We start from the raw sequence: 19,953 nt of genomic DNA on the forward strand, positions 1-19,953 counted from the left end.
AAAAACATTAATATAAAATACATAACATATAACATACTATCACACATACAACATTAAACATAAAGTAGACAATACAATTATTTCCTTAAAGTGTCCAATAGTCTGCATTATTCAAGTCAATATACATTAATACATCCATTATTATTATTTATTTATCTACTTGCCATTTAATTTCTGTTTAACATAAATAATAGAATCGTAGAGTTGGAAGAGACCACTAGGGCCATCCAGTCCAACCCCCTGCCATGCAGGAAATCCAAATCAAAGCATCCCTGACAGATGGCCATCCAGCCTCTGTTTAAAGACCTCCAAGGAAGGAGACTCTATCACCCTCCGAGGGAGTGCATTCCATAGTCGAACAGCCCTTACTGTCAGGAAGTTCCTCCTAATGTTGAGGTGGAATCTCTTTTCCTGAAGCTTGCATCCATTGTTCCGGGTTCTGTTCTCTGGAGCAGAAGAAAACAAGCTTGTTACCTCCTCAATATGACATCGCTTCAGATATTTAAACAGGGCTATCATATCACCTCTTAGCCTTCTTTTCTCCAGGCTAAACATCCCCAGCTCCCTAAGTCGTTCCTCATAGGGCATGGTTTCCAGACCCTTCACCATTTTTGTCGCCCTCCTTTGGACACGCTCCAGTTTCTCAATGTTCTTTCTGAATTGTGGTGCCCAGAACTGACACAATATTCTAGGTGGGCCTGACCAAAGCAGAATAGAGTGGCACTGTTACTTCTCTTGATCTAGACCCTATACTTTTATTGATGCAGCCTAAAATTGCATTGGCCTTTTTAGCTGCGCATCACACTGTTGAGTCATGTTCAACTTGTGGTCTACTTGGACTCCTAGATCCCTTTCACACGTGTTTCATTCAGCCGGTGTCCCCCATCTATATTTGTGCATTTTTTTTTCCGCCCTAAGTGCAATACCTTACATTTCTCTGTTTGAATTTCATTTTGTTAGCTGTGGCCCAGCTTTCTAGTCTATTCAGGTCATTTTGAATCTTGTCCTGTCCTCTGGGGTATTAGCTTTCCTCCTAATTTGGTGTCATCTGCAAATTTGATAAGTATGCTCCCAATTCTGTCTACCAGGTCATGATAAAGATGTTGATGCACTGGGCCCAGGACAGAGCCCTGTGGGACCCCACTGGTCACTTCTCTCCAAGATGAAAAGGAGCCATTGTTGGCACCCTTTGGGTTCGGCCGGTCAACCAGTTACAAATCCATGTAACAGTTGGCTTGTCTAGTCACATTTTACAAGCTTCTTTGCAAGAATGTCATGGGAAACCTTGTCAAAGGCCTTAGTGAAATCAAGTATACTACTCCACAGCATTCCCTTCATCTACCAAGCTGGTAATTTTATCAAAAAAAAAAAAAAAAAGATCGGTTGTCTGGCATGACTGTTTCTCTGAACCATGTTGACTTTTTGCGTTATGGAATTGCCATCTAGATGTTCACAGACTCTCTGTTTAATGATCTGCTCTAAAATCTTTCCTGGTATCGATGTCAGACTAACTGGATGATAATTATTGGGATCCTGTTTTTCCCCTTTTGAAGATGGGGACAACATTTGCCCTCCGCCAGTCTGCTGGGATCTCTCCTGTTCTCCAGGAGTTTTCAAAGTTATTGCCAATGGCTCCGATATTACATTTGCCAGTTCTTTTAATACCTTGGATGGAGTTCATCTGGTCCCGGGAGACTTAATTCATTTAGATTAACAATGTGTTCCTCTACTATCTCTTTACTTTTTCTGTGTGATTCCCCTATTTTTCCTCTGCTCCATTATCCTCAGGTTGAGCACCCTTTCCCTTTTCTGAGAAGACTGAGGCAAAGAAGGTGTTGAGTAATTCTGCCTTTTCTCTGTCTTCTGTAGCATTTTGCCATCTTCTCCACGCAGTGGCCTATCGTTCCTTCTTCTTCCTTTGCTGCGGACTATCCAAAAAAGCCCTTTTTGTTGTCTTTAACCTCTCTAGCAAGCCTGAGTTCATTCTGCGCTTTAGCTTTTCTGACTTTACCCCTACACATGCCTGCTATTTCTTTGAATTCCTTTTTGTGATTTCCCCTTTTTCCATTTCTTATACATGTTCCGTTTCAAACTTAGCTCGGTTGAAAGTTCCTTAGTCATCCATCCTGGTTTCTTGAGACACCTCCCGTTTTTCTTTCTCACTGGAATGTTTGAAATTGTGCCTTCAGTATCTCCCTTTGGAGAAAGCCCATCCGTCCTGACTCCTTTATCTTTTAGTATTTCTGACCATGGAATCACCCTCAATACTTCTCTAAGTTTACTGAAATCCGCTCTCCTAAGTCTAGGATGCGTGTTTGACTAGTCCTGGCTTCTCCTTTCCACTGTATTACAAACTCCAGGAGAACATGGTCACTTCCACCTAATGATCCCACTACTTGCACCCCATTAACCAAGTCTCCTTTGTTGGTTAGGATCAGATCTAAATAGCTGACCCCCTTGTTGCCTCTTCCACCTTTGGACCATGAAATTGTCTTCCAGGCAAGTGAGGATTTGTTAGACCTTGAGGATTTTGCTGAGTTTGACTTCCAGCAAATATCAGGATGTTGAAGTCGCCCATCACTACTACATCTCTCCTTTCTGAGTGTGTGTCATCTTTCTAGAAGGGCATCATCCAATTCCTCAGTCTGACTTGGGGGTCTGTAGTAGACTCCCACAATAATATCCTTGTTGTTTCCTCCCCTTTAACTTTTATCCACATGCTCTCCACCTGGCTTCATGATTGATGTCCTGGATCTCTTCATTTCTCCTCTTTCATTTACTATAATACTCTGTTATAAATCTAAATCAAATTTCTAACATATTTTTACATATTTCTGTTGCTCAAGTTTTACCAATAAAATTGATCGTTTTCTTCTCAAACTTAACAAAATTTATTAAAGGTTCCCAGCATTTCTTCCATTTTTCCTAATCATTTCCTTTAATTGCAAGTAAGTTGGTCCATCTCCATCTAGTTCATCAGTTTCATCAACCAGTCTTCCCATGTGGATGTCGTTCTCCTTTCCCCTGCGAAGCAAAGGTGATTCGCCGCCGATATCATATAAAATAAAGTTTGCCAAATTTATCTTTATTTAGAATCAGAAATCACATTTAACAAAAAAAAATTTACTTCCAATTTAACCTGACAATCTATATTTTTTGAATTTTTTCATGAATTTGAGCCCAATATTTTTTTTAGCAAAGTCACAATGCCACCACATATGCAAAATGAACCTGGTGCTTTCTCCACTCTCCAACATTTTGAATATTATTATTATTATTATTATTTATTATTATTATTTTATTATTACTGTTACTTATATCCCACTTTTCTCTCAATATAGGGACTCCAAGGGGTGAATAGCAAATTTAAAACAATACAATAAAAAACAATATAAAAACAGTATAAAAGCATTTAAGTGTACAAATATAAAATTTAAAAACAAATTTAATAATTTAAAAAGGTACATAGTTTGCATTAAAATGTAAATATGTTAAAAACTCTATACAAATTAAAAATCTGAATGACACATCATTTAAACCTAACACTTGTAATTTGTAGAGGCCTGACTGCACAAGAATGTTTTTATTTATTTAAAGGGAGATACAGTCCTTCAGATCATATGGACCCAGGATGTATAGGAAAATTAAAATTAAATTATCACTTTCTGTTCTTGCCTATACCTATTTCTGGCACAGACACCTTCTTTTAGGATTGCTGGACAGAGAATCCCTGTATAACCAAGAAGCTGAGACCCTAATTGGTCCCAATAATATATTAGAGCCACTGTGGTGCAGTGATTTGAGTGTGGTTACAACTCTCAGCCATGAAACCCACTGGGTGACCTTGAGTGAGTCACACACCCTCAGTCCCAGAAAATCCCGTGATAGTTGTCATAGTTAGCAATGCTTGTAGGCACAAACTATATTATTTAATAATATATTATGTTGGAAAAACTGAAAGGTAACAGTAGTAATTTTAATTTATGGTTGGTTTGTTTGCTTAAGAAATAACTTTTTTCCTGACTGGTCAATATTACCAGTTGCATAGAAACATATTTCCTATGTACAAATTTTATTTTCCTACTGCACAAAACGTGTCCAGGTCAATAAGCTGACCTGTCTTACTGGCTGAGCTTTTTGGCCAGAATAAAACATAAGAGTATGAGTAGCATTATTATTTCCACCTTGTAAATATGGACAGATAATCCATTCTATGTTTAGTTTTTGTGGGGTTTGGGCTATATGGCCATGTTCTAAGAAGAGTTCTTCTGTTTCGCCAGCATCTGTGGCTGACATCTTTGACTCCACATTCTATGTTGTTTTTTTTTGTGTGCAATCCGCAGCTCTTTTGTGCCTCTGAAAAGCATAAATGCCAAGATACTTCCACAGTGACTCAATTCCTATGTCATGTTGATAAGACACTGAAACATATGTTAGAGGGTTGGGTTAATATTGTACAAAGCTTCATGTGGGCATGACATTTGGTTTTCATGGCATTCTTGTTCCTTTCCTGGGATGGGTAGGTGATAAATAAAGTTCCCTGCAAAACATAAAGAGGCTTATCTCAGGCTAATCCACTTTTCACCCTTTTCCCGGTCCTTTGGAAGCTGGTCCCCAGATTATTTGCCAGAACTAGACCTTTTTCTGGACGGCACGAACCATTGAAACTGTTGTAGAGCAAAGAAGGAAAAGACCCGTGGAGGAGGGCCAGCTTAGGTAGAGTAGGCACTTCCATGTCCCCACTCATTTCTTTCTGTATTCTATAATTCTACCAGCTCAGTTAAAGGAAACTACAAAGAGAAAAGAAGCACATTCCTACAAAAGGGCTTTTTTATTAAATTATCTTATTAGTAAGGCTTTGTATTAAAAAGTTAGGCTAGTTGAGTCTGAAATATCTGTGTGTACTTAACATACAGATGCGAGTGTATTCTAATAAGAAATAAGGAGTCAGTGTAGCCCACTATGTTGTGTTTTTTAAAAAGCTGAACGTCAGGTCTGCAAATTTTGGTCAAGGGGATGATGGCATATTATATTATGATTTCTTTGGGGAACTATCAGATCTCTAGTGATGAAGACAAGTTGCATAATATGTAGCCATCTGGGGCTGTCTCACATTGCCAAACATATCCTGAATGTACCAATAGCTAGAATTCTACAGTTGTGAAGGCATAGGTGGAAATCTGTATTTATATCTGATGAAAACTTTATTGGTTAAGTAAGAGCAAGTTAAGAGCTGACATAGTCACCACATGAACTTTATATTACAATAAACAACAATCCATTGTCTTCACTAATTTGGCATTGGCATTCTTTGATTTAAATCTGTTTTGAGTGCATCTCTTAAATTAAAAGCTAACTAAAACTATCAATTCAATGAATTCTGCAAGGCACTATGAATGGTTTAGTAAGAGCATTCAGATTAAGATTAGAAGTATTCACTGCACACTTCATAAACAATACTCCATGTTTTCACTGATTTGGCATTTCTGATTTAATCCATTTCTGAGTGCATCTGTAAACTAAAAACTAAGTGAAACTATCAACTTATATTAACGCTTTATGATTGAGCAGTGTATCACAATAAATGTAAGACCTTTTGCAACTTGTATGAAGCTAGTTAATCATTTTGTGAAAAGAAACGTAATCCTATTCCATTTCTTTTGTTTCTGTAATGTTCATTGTCTGTAGTGTTCTTGAGCCAAGAATCAGCCCAAGCAAGAATCCTTCTGTACATTTCCAGTTTCCCCCTTCCCAGTAGTAATCTCATTAATACCAGTCCTCACTTCCATTTCCCAGCAGAGAGGGTCTGACCTCCTGAAACCTGGGTTATGCACCTTCCTTGCTCCTGTAGGCAGGGACAAAAGAAAGACCGGCCCCCTATATAGGGAAGGGCTAACCCCCCTGGGCCTCAGTCTTGTTCCTGCCTACGCTCCTAACAGGACTTACTTCTTCGCCAAAATTCGTTTTTCCTTTGTCGAAGTGGTCAGCGTATGTTCCATTGGCCTCCCTCCCCCCTTCTTCCCTGCCTTCCTTCCCTTCTTGGTGGTGGCTATGGCAGAGGACCCTAAGAGCACGGGTGAAGGGCCTCCCCAAGTGCAGGCTTCCCCAGCTCTGCGTCTGCTGGCGCAGCAGTGAGAGCCAGCGACAGAGGGAGAGGGAGAGGGCCAGCCAGAGGAGAGACTCCCCCTCCTTCCGCCCGGGCTTCATAGGTCCCCAAGGCATGGAAGAGGCCCTGGAACCAGCCATACACGCCAAGGTGAGTGCAGTCCGGGAGCTTAGCGACTTCATCAGGGCTATTTTTCCTCGCAAGGTGGCGAGTTTTTTGGGGCTGGGGGACGTTTCCCAGGCGAGACAGGCTGGAGGCCTTCCTGGCCTCGTGTCTTTGCACTCGGCTGGTGGGGCCACCACAGCCTTCCCCTCTGCCGAGTCCCTGCAGGCCAGGGACCATGGCGGAGCCTCCGCTGCTGTGGAGAGTGCCTGCTCGCGCAGAGACCCGGGGGCGGGCCTCCCCCTTTCCCCCCCGCCTCCTACCTTTCGCCGGCCTTGGGAGCTCCCAGGCCTGGCCCACAGCACTGGGGACTGGCTGGGCGCTTCAGCCACACTTGGCGCCGGCCCTCGAGGTGGTGCAAATTGAGCCCCTGACCACCCGCACCGCGGCGGAGGCTGCATCCAGGGCGGCCCCAGCTCAGGCCTACAGCGCTAGCACCTCTGGGGCTGAGGGATGCCAGGCTAGTCACCGGGATGGGGGCCGCCATCTTGGCCACGAGACCGCCGGCCGCCATCTTGAGGAGGACCACGGGGGCCGCCATCTTGGAGAGGTCCATGCGGGCCGCCATCTTAGTGGCGGCCACGGAGACCACCATCCAAAGGGCGACCAGTCTTCTGCCCTCCCTCGGCTTGGCCGCAGGGACAAGGATTTGTTCCCTGCCCAGGTAGGGCGTTCAGGGCTAGCCCTAGACTGGCGACCCGGGGAAGAGGATGAGGTATCACTCTCCAACTCCGAAGCAGACGCCGGAGGGGAGCGCCCCCCTAAGAGGCGGAGGCGCTCCGAACATCGCTCCTCTCCTGCGGACCTGGCCACCTCGGACCTAGAAGGGGACGGGGGGCAGAGGTGAGTTGGAGGAGGGGGAGCTTTCGGGGGAGGACGAGGCCAACGAGCCTGAGCCCCCCACGGCCTCTGCGCGCCTGTTCAGAGCCGAGGACTTCCTGAGGCTTCTCAAGAAGACCTTAAAGGCCCTCGCTATTCCCCCCCTTCGGAGGACAAGCCCCCCTCCAAGATAGTGATTTACCCAGGGTGGGGGAAGGGCTGTTCCCGGTCCCTACCCCAACCTTGTCAGAGATGCCCTGCCCAGCTAACCTCATGGAGGTCATCAGGGCCGAATGGAACAGGCCCGCCTCGTCAGGGCCATTCCCTGGCTTACTAAAGAAGCTTTACAGCTTCCCTCCATCTGTGATGGAGAGGTTACAGGTCCCGATCGTGGATGCCCCTGTGTCCATGCTGGTGTCCTCCACTGTTTTTTGTAAAGACGGAGAAGACACGCTCAAAATCCCGGAGGACATAATAGCTGAATCAGCCCTAAAAAAGACCCATAAGGCCATGTCAGTGGTGATCCGGGCGGCGGCTGCAGCATCCATAGTGGCTAGAGCCTCTCTCCTGCGGACAAGGGAGCTACTCCAGGAGGTGCCCCTTCAAAGCCCTCATCTCAGACAGGGCCTTAACAAGATAGCCTTAGTGGCAGCCTATACCCAGATGGGACTTTGGATGCAGTTCAATACTATGCCAGGGCCCAGGCGGCAGCGGTCACAGCCCGCCGCCAGCTCTGGCTTAAAAACTGGAACGTGGATGGAAAATCAAAGCATAATTTGGCCTTCACTCCCTTCTTTGGGACCAAATTGTTCGGCGAGTCCCTCAACCAGGTTCTTGTTGAAGACAAGGACAAGAAAAAAGCTTTACCAGGGGGCAAGAAATCAGAGAGTAGGGTCAGGGCTAGATCAAGGAAACAGTTTTTCGTTCCTCCAGACCCTTCTCCCCCACTTCCTCCTCCACATCCTTCCAGGCCAGAGACTCCAGACCATTCGGCCAGCACTGGGGAGAGTCCAGACAACAGCCTAGACAGCCCCGTGCGCCTTTTCAGCAGAGAGGGCAGCCCGGAGGAGGCAGGGGAGGCCGCAAGCAGCAACAGTCTTGACGGGGCACCCCCAGTGTGGGGCCAGCTGAGAGACTTTGTCACGGTATGGGAACAATCCACCAAGGACCAGTGGGTGCTGAACACCTTAAAGGCGGGATACCGAATAGGATTTCACCGCCAACCTCAAGAAAGGTTCATCCCATCTCCAAAAACAAAGGACTCAGCCAAACATCACCTCCTACTGGACGCTATCAGGGATTTGTTCCACTTGGGAGCCGTAGAAGAGGTTCCGCCCTCCCAGCAGCGCAGGGGCTGCTACTCCACTTTCTTCTTGGTCCCAAAGAAGAACGGAGCCTGGAGAACTATTTTAAATTTAAGGATGGTCAACACCTGCATTTCCGTCAGGAAGTTTCGGATGGAGACTCTCAAATCCATGTTGGAGGCCATTCAGCCCAGAGACTTTCTCACCTCTTTGGACTTGCGTGACGCTTATTTTCATATCCCGGTCCATCCCGAGTCCCGGCGCTACCTGAGGTTTGCCTACAACAACCGCCACTACCAGTACAGGGCGCTTCCCTTCGGCTTGTCTTTGGCCCCGAGGGTGTTCACGAAGGTCCTGGTGGCGCTAGTGTCGCACTGGAGGGCAAGGGGCCTCCATGTCTATCCATACCTGGACTACCTGTTGAGTCGATCGCCCTCGCTTCCCCAGGGGCAGTCAAACGTTCGGCAGATCCTCTTCTCCCTAGAACAACATGGCTTTATGGTCAACATGGGCAAGAGCTCCATCAGACCAGCCCGTCAGATCCAACACCTCGGGGTGTGCATTGACACAGAGAGGGGACTAATATCTCTAACGCCAGAGAGGATCCAAGCCATCGTCAAGGCAGTCAACCAGATCCTGACCCAGCCCAGGGCCGGCATTCCCCTCCTGGCGCATCTCCAGGGCCTCATGGTAGCAGTGAGGGATTGCGTTCCATGGGCCAGACTCCACTCGAGACCTCTCCAGTGGTTGCTCCTTCCTCATCAAGAGGCTATCGCGACAAAGTCCAATCTCAAGATTTCTATGACACCACGGGTGCTCGAATCCCTTCAGTGGTGACTATCACCTGCGGTCCGCAGGGAACGTCTGATCTGGAGTCAAGAGAAGATCCAGATAATGACCGACACGAGCTTGAGAGGCTGGGGAGCTCATTGTGGTCAGATGGTGGCTCAGGGGAGATGGTCGCCCGGGGAACAGGCCAGGAGCATCAATTGGCTGGAGCTCAGGGCAGTCAGGCTAGCTCTCCTGTCATTCTGCAAGTTGGTCGTCAGTAGAGCGGTGCTGATCAGAACGGACAATGTAACAGCCAAGGCACACATCAACCGCGAAGGTGGAACAAAATCAAGAGCACTGATGGATGAGTCTCTGTTGCTGTTCCAATGGGCAGAGGCAAACTTCATCGCCATCGAAGCAGAGCATCTTCAGGGAGACCTCAACACAGTCGTGGACTGGTTGAGCAGGTCGGACATCGACCAGGGCGAATGGGCTCTCCACCCGGAGGTATTCCACCAGATAACTCAGCGTCTTGGCTAGCCACTGGTGGACATGTTCGCCTCCCCAGTAAACACCAAGCTGCCCAGGTTTGTCTCTCAGTTCCTAATGGAGGGGGCTGAGGCAGTCGATGCTCTCAACCTTGAATGGCCAAGGACCTTGGTTTATGCCTTGCCCCCGCTGGCACTTCTGTACAGGCTGGTGGCCAAGATCCACAGAGACAGGATCGACCTGATTCTGGTGGCGCCAGCATGGCCCAGGCGGGCGTGGTTCTTTGAGATCCTGACCATGGCGTCAGCCTCCATGGCCCTACCTCACCGCCGGGATCTCCTGAGCCAGGGCCAGATTCTTCACCCCAACCAGAGTGGCTGAACCTTCACGCCTGGAGGCTGAACGTGACATGTTGTGGCAATGTGGATATTCATCAGAAGTCATAGACTCCATCCTGGCTTCGAGACGTCCCTCGACCAACCGCATCTATGAAGTCACCTTTAGATCCTTTAAGAGGTGGTGCAAGCTGAAGCGCATTAATTGCCTCACCTTCTCAGTTCCAGACCTGCTTCAGTTCCTTCAGCACGGCATTAAGAAGGGTCTCAGGCCCAACACAGTCAGGAGGCAGGTGGCCGCCATCACCTCAGTGTTGCCTCATAGAAGGGCTGCAGCTATGGCTTCTCACCCTCACATTAGGAGGCTGTTGAGAGGCATCTCCAACAGGGCGCCCCACCAAATATCGCTTCCCAACTTGGGATCTTCACACGGTCCTAAAGGCCCTGACAGTGGGACCGTTCGAGCCTATCCGGGAGGCTTCCTTGAAGCACCTTACCCTTAAGGTCATCTTCCTTACAACCATAACATCTGCCAGGCAGGTGTCAGAGCTGGGAGCTCTGTCAATCCGTAAGGACTTGTGCATTTTCAGACCAGATTCGGTGTGCCTCAGACCAGATCCTACCTTTCTGCCAAAGGTCAATTCGTCATTTCATGTCTCCCAGGACATGCTTTTGCCTTCTTTCTGCCCAATCCCCAAAAGGACTTGGAGAAAATCTGGCACACTTTGGATGTGCATAGGGCTCTGAAGGTCTACATCAAGAGAACTGCTGCGTTTAGATCTTCTGAGGCCTTGTTTGTTTCCTTTCACCAGGGGTCCTTGGGCGTAAGGTGTTGGCCTCTACCCTGAGTAGATGGATCAGGACATGTATTGAGGAGGGCTATCGAGTCCTGGACCTCACTTCTGAGGGAGTGTTGGCCCACTCTACGAGGAGTGTGTCTACATCGGCGGCCCTGATCACTAATGCCTCTCTAGCCGAGATTTGCAGGGTGGCGACATGGAAGTCCCCCTCCACCTTCATTAGGCACTATAAGCTAGATGTGTTCCAATCTGCCGAGGCGGCCTTCGGAAGGAGAGTCCTCCAGCAGGTGGTGGTTGAGTCTGCAGGTTCTAGTTAGGCACCTCCCCTCCCTACTTGAGAGGACTTTGGTAAATCCCAGGTTTCAGGAAGTCTGGACCCTCTCTGCTGGGAAAACGAATGTTGGGTACTTACCGTGACATGTTCATTTCCAGCAGACGAGGGTCCTGGCATCCTGCCCATCCGGGGTGCCACATGTGTTCCAGCTCAGCCTGTTGGGTGTCTCTGCAAAAGTTTTCTGTTTGCTGGTTGTTTGATTTCTTTATGAGGCCTGGCTCCCCAGGAGATGGCCTTTAAAGTTTATAGTTATTGTTGCTGTTTTTGTTACCAATAAAGGTCCAGTTCTTGGTTTATTTGCTATTCGCTTGGCTTGTTATTGACTGAGGCCCAGGGGGGTTAGCCCCTCCCTATATAGGGGGTCTTTCTTTTGTCCCTGCCTACAGGAGCTAATGGGAGGTGCATAACCCAGGTTTCAGGATGCCAGGACCCTCGTCTGCTGGAAATGAACATGTCACGGTAAGTACCCAACGTTCGTTTCTCCTGCCTGTCACTTGCATGCTATATGTGACTGTGTAAGTTGCCTTTTGTTTGAAACATCATTTCAAATGATACCTTGAGCGACTTCAGCCTTAGTTTGGTTTGGCTGCCTGAGTGCGAAATACCTCATTGCACAAGGAAGTTACATGTTGTGAACATGCCTCCTTAGCCCCAGCACAGAAATAAAATCATGATTATGGCAACTGGTTTACAGTGATCTTTTGAAGGCATTTGAAGTCTTCACTGTGCTGCTTGAAACACCAGTTGTAGTCCACCTCATCTTGCAAATAATTTGTTCTCCAGTATAACCCAAATCCTGATCAGTTGTTGCAGTTGATGTTCATATAGCCTTTTAGTCTTGAGAAGGGGATTAGCAAGAAATATGATCTCAGTATTTCAGGAATATGGAAGGAAGCATGACAATGTATTGAATAGTCAACACCTGCTCTTATATTTCCCCTGGGTGTTTGGTTTCCATCTGTTTCCGAATTTCTTTGTAAACCCATTGGCTTCAGAAACCTTCACCTCAAACTTCTTCTCTCCTCCAGTGCTCTCCCTAGAAGCTTAGCTTATGCGCCACTGATAGCTGAAGGATCTGGAAGTCTGCATGTATGTAGTATGTTTGGAGTTTAATAGCACATGTGTGCACTAACATCTTGAAGAGTAACTTCAGAAAGATAATTAGTTGCATTTCTAGCTCCACTCAGAGTAGTTCAATATTTCAATTTTGCAGTATTTACAGTTCTTTTAAAAATGATGCATTACTTTTCTGTTTCTCAAAAGCCTCGCAGTTACTTTTAATTACTTTTTTAAACCACCTGAATTGTACAACTTGCACACTCTCCACCTATTTATTGTGCTGTTGATACACTGTACAAGACAGTACACAGGGCATAATCATGTGAGTTCCTTAATTTTGTAGTGAGGCCCTGTAACTGGGGAAAAAAACCCTTAAAATGTATGATTATACAATAAAAGGACTGAAATGATCTCATATTAAGTTACATATTCAAAGCCCCAAAAGGTACCTCAACACTTGAAAGAGTGCCTCTGTATCCTACCAGTGGAAGTGATATTTTGTGGGAGAGGCCTTTCCCTATTGTGGCACCACAGTTGAGGAATACTCTCCTTGTGGAGGCCTGATTGGTGCCAACATGGGTTTATTTCCATCACCAAGCAAAAAACACGGTCCCTTGGGGCTGAATTGATTTCATCCAAATCTGTGCATGTGTGTGGTTTTAACACAAGTGGTTTTAACTGGCTTTACGTTGTCTTGTGTTTAACTGGTAAAATCGTTCTCTAGACTTATACATGAGTTTATACAGTAAATTTAGCTCTTAGTGTTTTCAATTATTTCCAATTGATTTATTGGATTTTATTGTATCCTATCCTGAAGTGACATGATATACAGTAGGCCAGGATATAAATATTTTAATAAAGTACATAAAACCATGATTCTCTTCAGCATCCATATAAGTTTAAGGGAAACTACATATACAACATCTACTTGCTGTGTGATGTTCATGATTCCTTTGGTTTCTCATCGCATTTTACCACGTCAGTAGATGCTACAAATGTGGTACTTGTGAAGTTTACAAATGGCAGTCATAGATTAAACATCTGTATGCATGATAATTGCAACAACGGTGTTGTAGGGCCTTAAATACTAACAGATTTATTATGACCAAGAATGCACTTCATCACATGTAGGACATGTTTTTCCTCAGTTGGCATATATGCATACATATGTGGATGTAAAAAGGGGGAAATATGAACAGAAAGGTTATGAGGCACCAACAGAACCCCCTTTTCTAGCAAAATGGCAGCAGGGAAGATTTTAATCATAATGGAATGGGGTGCGGAAGAGTATCAAAGTTCATTTTAGTTGCACCTTTTAGATCTCCTTAGTATGCTAGTTACTATAGCATGTACAGTTTTTGTAGTTGCACCTCTTAATCTTTTCAGTGGAAACTGACACAATACTAACAACATTTAAAGCTGCTTTCTGGAAGTGGTACTCCTCCAAAGCCCTTCTTAGAGAATATTAAGTACATAATGTCAAAATGTACATCCACCCCTGCATTACATCTGAAAGGCAGTGCTTATTTCATATGAGGAGTGGATAGATACTTAACACTCAGTTTATGAGAATAGTATGCCCCTAAAACCTTGGGTCAATCTTTTTGTTTTATGAGAGGAAGAAGATGTTTCCTGTTATCTGCTGATTGCATGCTACAAAGAGGGCAGGCCAAGCCTGCAGAGCAATTTTTCATGTATAGGAAGCACACATGAAACCCTGAGGTAGAAGAGAAAGAGTAATGTCTCAGACCAGCTCTCTGAGTTGAGAATACATTGAGGTGATAAAACTCAGTATTCCTCTTTTTACTGCCTGCAGGGATTCTTTTGCATGAGGGAGTTTTCAGACATTAAACTTCTGGAATCTGGAGTCATGTTGTCTTGAATTCTGTCATCTTTTCCCATGTAATGTGTGTAGATTATCACATTGAATTTAGGTCCTGGGCGTGCATGACAGCCTTCTTACCAAAAGCAGCTACTTACTTTGGGCAGTCCTCTCCCAGGTCTGAGTGTTGCCTAGGCTAAACACAGGTAGACAGAAGCCCTCTCTGTTGAATCAGGGATCTTGTTTGCATGGAACACAAGGATTTCTCTTCCAATGTGCAACTTTACATACATGGAAAGGAATAATGCAAGATGGAGGGGCTCAAGCCTTTCTTGCTCCTGTTTAGCAAAGTGTGGCAAGTAATGGCCTAGATTCTACTAATTATTTGAGTGACCATGCATATATGGTCCACATATGTTCAGTGTACCCTATTATAATACCTGTTCACTCTATTTAGGTTTAGATTTTAAAATATTAGTAGTGGGGAAACATCCTAATTTTGAAACAGAACAACTCATAATAGTGCAGAAAATGGTTTTGGAATAACGAGTACAACCTGTGCCATGTTAAAGACCAGGGACAGAGGATGAGTAGGAATATCCTTTGTCAGATTTCAAGAAAAAAAATGGATAAGTTTTAACCAAATTCTTATCCACTTAACTAGGAAAAGAGATACCCTATTCCATTGTCATGTGGAAATACCTATAAGAGAAGGTGAGTAGATGGTTTCATTAATTTCAGCAGTAGAAGTTTAAAAGAATTATCCAATAGTAGTTTGATAAAGAGCTAAAGAGAAATCCCTCTTGAGGATTTGGAGGTCTTCTGCTTAGAGAAAAGACTAGTAAGCATGTATAGAGATGTACCATAAAGATATATAAATTTATGTGTGTTATGTAGAAAGCAGATAGGGAGAACTGACTTTAGTATTCCTCATAATAACTTGGGATTGTGCCTTGAAGCTAAATCATGAGTATTTCAGGACAGATAAAAGGAAGCAAAAGTAGCTTTATAAGTCTGGGAAAGACTGGTCTTGTTTGTGAGCAAAAGCTTCTCATTGTGGCAGAGGGGCAGGCAGTGGTACAGTGCATGCAGTTAAAGGTTTAAGGTGCAGGTTTTGCCTCGCAACCCTTTGTCAGCAATATCATCACAAGGAAGATACCCACCCTTTTTTGGATGAGAAAAAAGAGAGGAAGATGGGAATGTCATGGAGGAGTATGTGCCGTACTGAATAGGAGCCATCTGTGCTGCATCTCTATTGGCAGCTCCACTTTCCTGTTTTATTAATGGTGTATCCTTGTTCATGATTATTAGGGTTGGTTTCTGAAAGTGTCAGGTTAATTACTGGTGTCTTTTTTATGTGTGATGATGTTGCATCCAGTACTCAATGCTAGAAGAATGAATCCATATGCAAGAAGATTCTTACTGTCACCGCCTTTGCTTTCTGAAAGGCTTTGCTCACAGAAGATGTCTTCCAGCACTGAGCTACTTCCACCTCCTCGGCTGTGCCTGGGCCTTCCCTTTGGATCACTTGATCCTCAGGAGAGGCTTTCTGGGCAGTGCTAGAGACTATAGTGTGTAAGAGGAGGTCATTGTACTCTCCCATTGGCCGGACTGGTTGGGCCAGATGGGAATTGGAGCCAAGCATCATAAGCTCTCTAGATCTGCAGGAGAAAGACTGCTTAGAAGGCAGGACTTGAAGTGCACATTCCTGACTTTAAAGGCCTACCTTTTGGTATGATTCTCTATCATAACTAGTTTTCTCAGTTCTCTTAGACCCATCATACTCTAAAATGCCAAAATGATATTCTCTTAGGAAGAAGGTGGAGAGATGCCAATACTCCTGTATTTCCCAACAACAATTGTATACTCAATCAAATCCGTGTTTGATACAAAATGTACGCATTGATTTGTTTTCTTATTTCAGTTGTATTTATTATGAAATTGATACCAATGCACTACAGTGGTGGCACACAGAAAGATTCCCTAATTATATTTTATTTTATTTTCTCAGGTGGGAAAAATGGCAGTTTTACATTGAAAACTGACTCAAAAGTCTTGGAAATTCCTTAGTATTTCCTGTCTCACAATATTTTTGTTTTGCATTTATAAATACAGCCACCCCTCCTTTTTTGCAGACTTGGAATCTGCATTCCTTGTCCATTTGTGGGCAGCAAACAGAGGGGGACAAAATGGGGGCGCATCCATGGCACGCACCCACGGGGGTTGAATATTGGCAATTTTTCATTTTTGTGGCAGGGTCTGGATCAGATCCCCTGTAAAAACAGAGGGGTGACTTAGTAAAGGGAACATCTTGGAGGAAACATGAAATGATCTGTTTTAACTTTCTCTTTCTTACCTTTCAAAATCTCCAATCAGAAAGGCTAGTGATATTACAGCTAATCCTTTTAGTGTAGAGTTGTGGTTGGAAACACTTATAATTGGTATTTTTGAGAAATCTATAACATACTTAATCTATTAAGGATGAATGGAAAGATTTCATTTTCCCCCCTTAAACTTTATAGGGAAAGCTGGAGGTAGATCTCATCAGGCAGTGAATTTGGGATTCCTCTCCCACTGAAGGGATCTAAGTAAAGGCCAACATGCATCCACCCATCATTGCTGCCCATCTATTTACATCAGTGGAGACAAGAATATGCTTAGATGCAGCAGGACTAGGCTGTGGAAGGCTTCTCTTGATTAACACCAATATCTTGAATTGGTCTTGAGAAGCAGCTAGTAATCCATATAGCACTAGAGAAAACAAAATGAAGCTGAAATAGTGAGTCACCCAGAAAATGTTTTTGTACATGGTAATGTTTCCAACAGTTAGCTCATACAATCAAAATATCAGTACTGTATGTGGCAAAAGGGGGGGAGGGAGGTGTACCTTTGTCCATTCATGAATAAGGCATAATCTGAACATCTGGAAATGATTTGACATACCTGTGCTTGACTTGTATGTAGATACTGGTGATATTTTAACAAAATGGTTGGTTAGGGGGACAACAAAACTTGTAATGTACAAAGTGGTCTTCTAGGTCTTGAAAGTGCCTTAAGTTCTTTCAGCAACTTTTTGTTAACCAGTCCAGGTAAAATTACTGTAATGTGGACTGGTCAGTCTACCGAGTCCCTCTTTCTTTCTTTCTTTCTTTCTACAGCACTCTTTAGCATATACAAATTGCACACATTTTATGTACTAGTGATATAAAAATGAAATAAAAGAATGCACTTTGACTAATATTTTTACTAATATTGTATTGCTAATATTTTTAACACTCCTCTCAGCAGCTAACAACTCCTCTCAGCACAAAGCAAAACTCAAATTGATTTTGGCAAATTAATTTTCTAAATATATTTGTCCATGGAATGTGTATCATCTAATTCAAATTTGATTATGTTGCTAAGAATTTTGGTGTTGTGTTGAAAGACGATGATAATGAAAAAAATGTTATGTTATTGTTGAAAATGAAGAACAGTGGAAACAATATGAAGGCATCCCCAAATCTGTCTTAAGTTCTTGAAGAAGGCAGAGAACAGAACAATTAATCTGCAAATATGAGATCAAAAAAAGAAAACAGAATAGACTTTTCCCAGCAACGTAGCTATTTGATGCCGTGATGGAGTATAGATTGAGAAGCAGAGCTACAGCAGTAGTCACAATATTGGAAGGAACATCTGGTTTTAATGTATTATTCCTCCTCTAGTACATGTCCAGACATTCACTTCCTACACTGCCTGTTGGTCACTGTGGTGTCCAACTTGCAGCACCGTGAGCATCCTAGAGAACAGCTGGCACCCATTTCCCTAAAATATGACTATTCACCATGGAAATGTAGGCATACGATTGTGCACACTTTGGTTTCTGTTGTATAGACTAGCAGGGTGTAGATTACAAGAATCAAAATCTCTTGAATGATTTCTCTTACACCTACAGTTAAAGCCCTCTAGGATCATTCATACTTATTTTGCAGTTTACATGGAGGGAAAGTCCTGCATTCTATAGGCAGTGCACACTTCTCTAAAACCATTCACCATATTTTATTGTGTCTTTTTTCAGCTCCTGTGGCAACTTACTTTTTGAAGTGATGGATTATGGCTAATGAGTGAACAACCAGTTCAGTGCTTGAACATGCAAGGAGAAAATGAAGCAGGGATGACTGTTCATCATTCTACACTCCTGACAACACCCAGATTTACAGCAAGATCTGTTGCGTACTCTAGAATTTTCCCCAAGGAAAGGAAAACAACCAATGTTAAGAGGAAGCAGTATTGGAGTGCAGACTTGAGCCTTTCTACTTGCTTTGAGTTTTTGCTGCTCACGCCTCAGGGCTTCCTTTGCATTGTTTCACATCTTCCATTAGATAGCCATCAGACTGTGGTTATGACTTGTCGAAGACCAAAGTTCTCAGTTGTTGTCTGCATTATGTCTCCCAAGGCCCATGTTTATCCAGCCACTCAGTCATTCCAGTTCACCTTAACAATCAAGATTCATTATCATATCCTGAGCAAAGTTCATACTGTATGGCCACAAGTTGATGTGAAAGGTTGAAACACTGACTGACTATAGACACTTGTACTGGCTGATATCTTGAATTTTGGCTGGAAGCCATAGAAATGCTCAGTCTGAATAAAGTCATTCATTTTGTTTGTTTAGCTTATAATTTACATTTATTATACTGAGTAACATTCTTCCAATCAGTTGGCGTTTAATTTTATTTGAGCGGGAAACTCTCTTCCCCCCCCCCCCATGTGTTATGCTGTTTTTTCCTCACATTTATTTACATTTAATAACTTGCTGTTCTAAAGGAGCTGAGTTTCCAAAATTCCAGCAATTGGGTTCTGTCACTTCAGATTAGCAGTGTGAGCATAGATACTGTTTACTTCATTATTTAACGTTTCTGTAGCACCATTTAGTATTCTAAATGCTTTTTACTTATTTGTCCTGGGAGGTAAGTTAAGCTTAGCGAGGGTGACTTGCAAAATAAACAAAAATTATACTTTCTCACTGAACAGGAATTTGTTCCTGTTTTCTTGAATCTCACAGAGAGCATTCTCCCATCTCAGAATGGTGCCTTCTTCTGGACTAGAGTGTGTAGCCAGGCTCCCCATATTAAGAGTGCTTCCAGACAAACAGCTCACGTTTAAAAGGTGTTATGCCCCTATTTCATCTTTTTTTTCCTTAACAGTCTTTCTCTGGAAAGAAAAAAGATGGAAGAAACAAAAGGAGGACATGGAAGGGCCGCAAATAGACACGGTTGTGTGGAGCTCCCACAGATAGATATCCTTAAGGAGGTATTGTAGTTATCCAGGAAAAATCTTGCCTGGACACACCATCACTTTGCCTTCATTTGTAACTGTCTGTCCTGTCTCCCAGACCATCTGCCTTCCCAAAGAACGTAGTGTGCATCTTAAGGAGGTTCCTAAAAGGTCTCTTCAAACAGGAAATGTTCAATGAGATTCAGTTTAAACAAGTAGAAAGTGATGCTCATTGGAGCAAAAAGTAAAAATAAAAATCCCAACTTTACATATGAGTCAATAAGATCTCAGTAGCAGTGACTGATCGAGAAAGATAATCAGGTTGTGTTAAGTGGCTTAATGAAAATATCAACCCAGTGTGCTGTATATTTTCCAATATAATTGGAAAAGCAAATAATAAAATTGGCAATGTTATCCTTCCCAGAGACATATCTATGCAATACTGTACTGTGTATAGTTCTGGACAATGCACCTGGAAAGGCTATTTTTGTGTGAAAGAAGTGCAGAAAACAGCAGCCAAAATGATCAAGAGGATGGATCAACTTCCTTATAAGGAAAGGTTACACCATTTGGGGACATTTCGCTTATAAAAAGCTTGAAGCAGAAGAATTCCTAGAATAAAATCTCTTCCCCATCATGTTGTAATTTCTGTACCAATATACAACTCAGTTGGTGAGTATTGTTTTGTGGTGGTGT

At 43.7% G+C, this 19,953-nt stretch overlaps 1 protein-coding gene across 9 annotated transcripts in view; it reads left to right on the forward strand.

The window, feature by feature from the left end:
• The window catches only part of TTLL5 (tubulin tyrosine ligase like 5), a 273,548-nt gene extending 254,886 nt beyond the window's left edge, over positions 1-18,662 (forward strand). For 8 of the 9 annotated variants that reach the window (XM_042473064.1, XM_042473053.1, XM_042473043.1 and 5 more), the window contains one exon: positions 4,595-4,652. In XM_042473064.1, coding sequence (XP_042328998.1) covers positions 4,595-4,636 — 42 coding nt within the window. In that variant the 3' untranslated portion in view covers positions 4,637-4,652. Of the gene's footprint in view, positions 1-4,594; positions 4,653-18,058 lie in introns of those variants that run through there. The other variant, XM_042473080.1, reaches the window with a different exon arrangement.
• The last annotated feature ends 1,291 nt before the right edge of the window (positions 18,663-19,953 follow it).

This window comes from Sceloporus undulatus, chromosome 1, assembly GCF_019175285.1.
Source record: "Sceloporus undulatus isolate JIND9_A2432 ecotype Alabama chromosome 1, SceUnd_v1.1, whole genome shotgun sequence".
NCBI lineage: Eukaryota > Metazoa > Chordata > Lepidosauria > Squamata > Phrynosomatidae > Sceloporus > Sceloporus undulatus.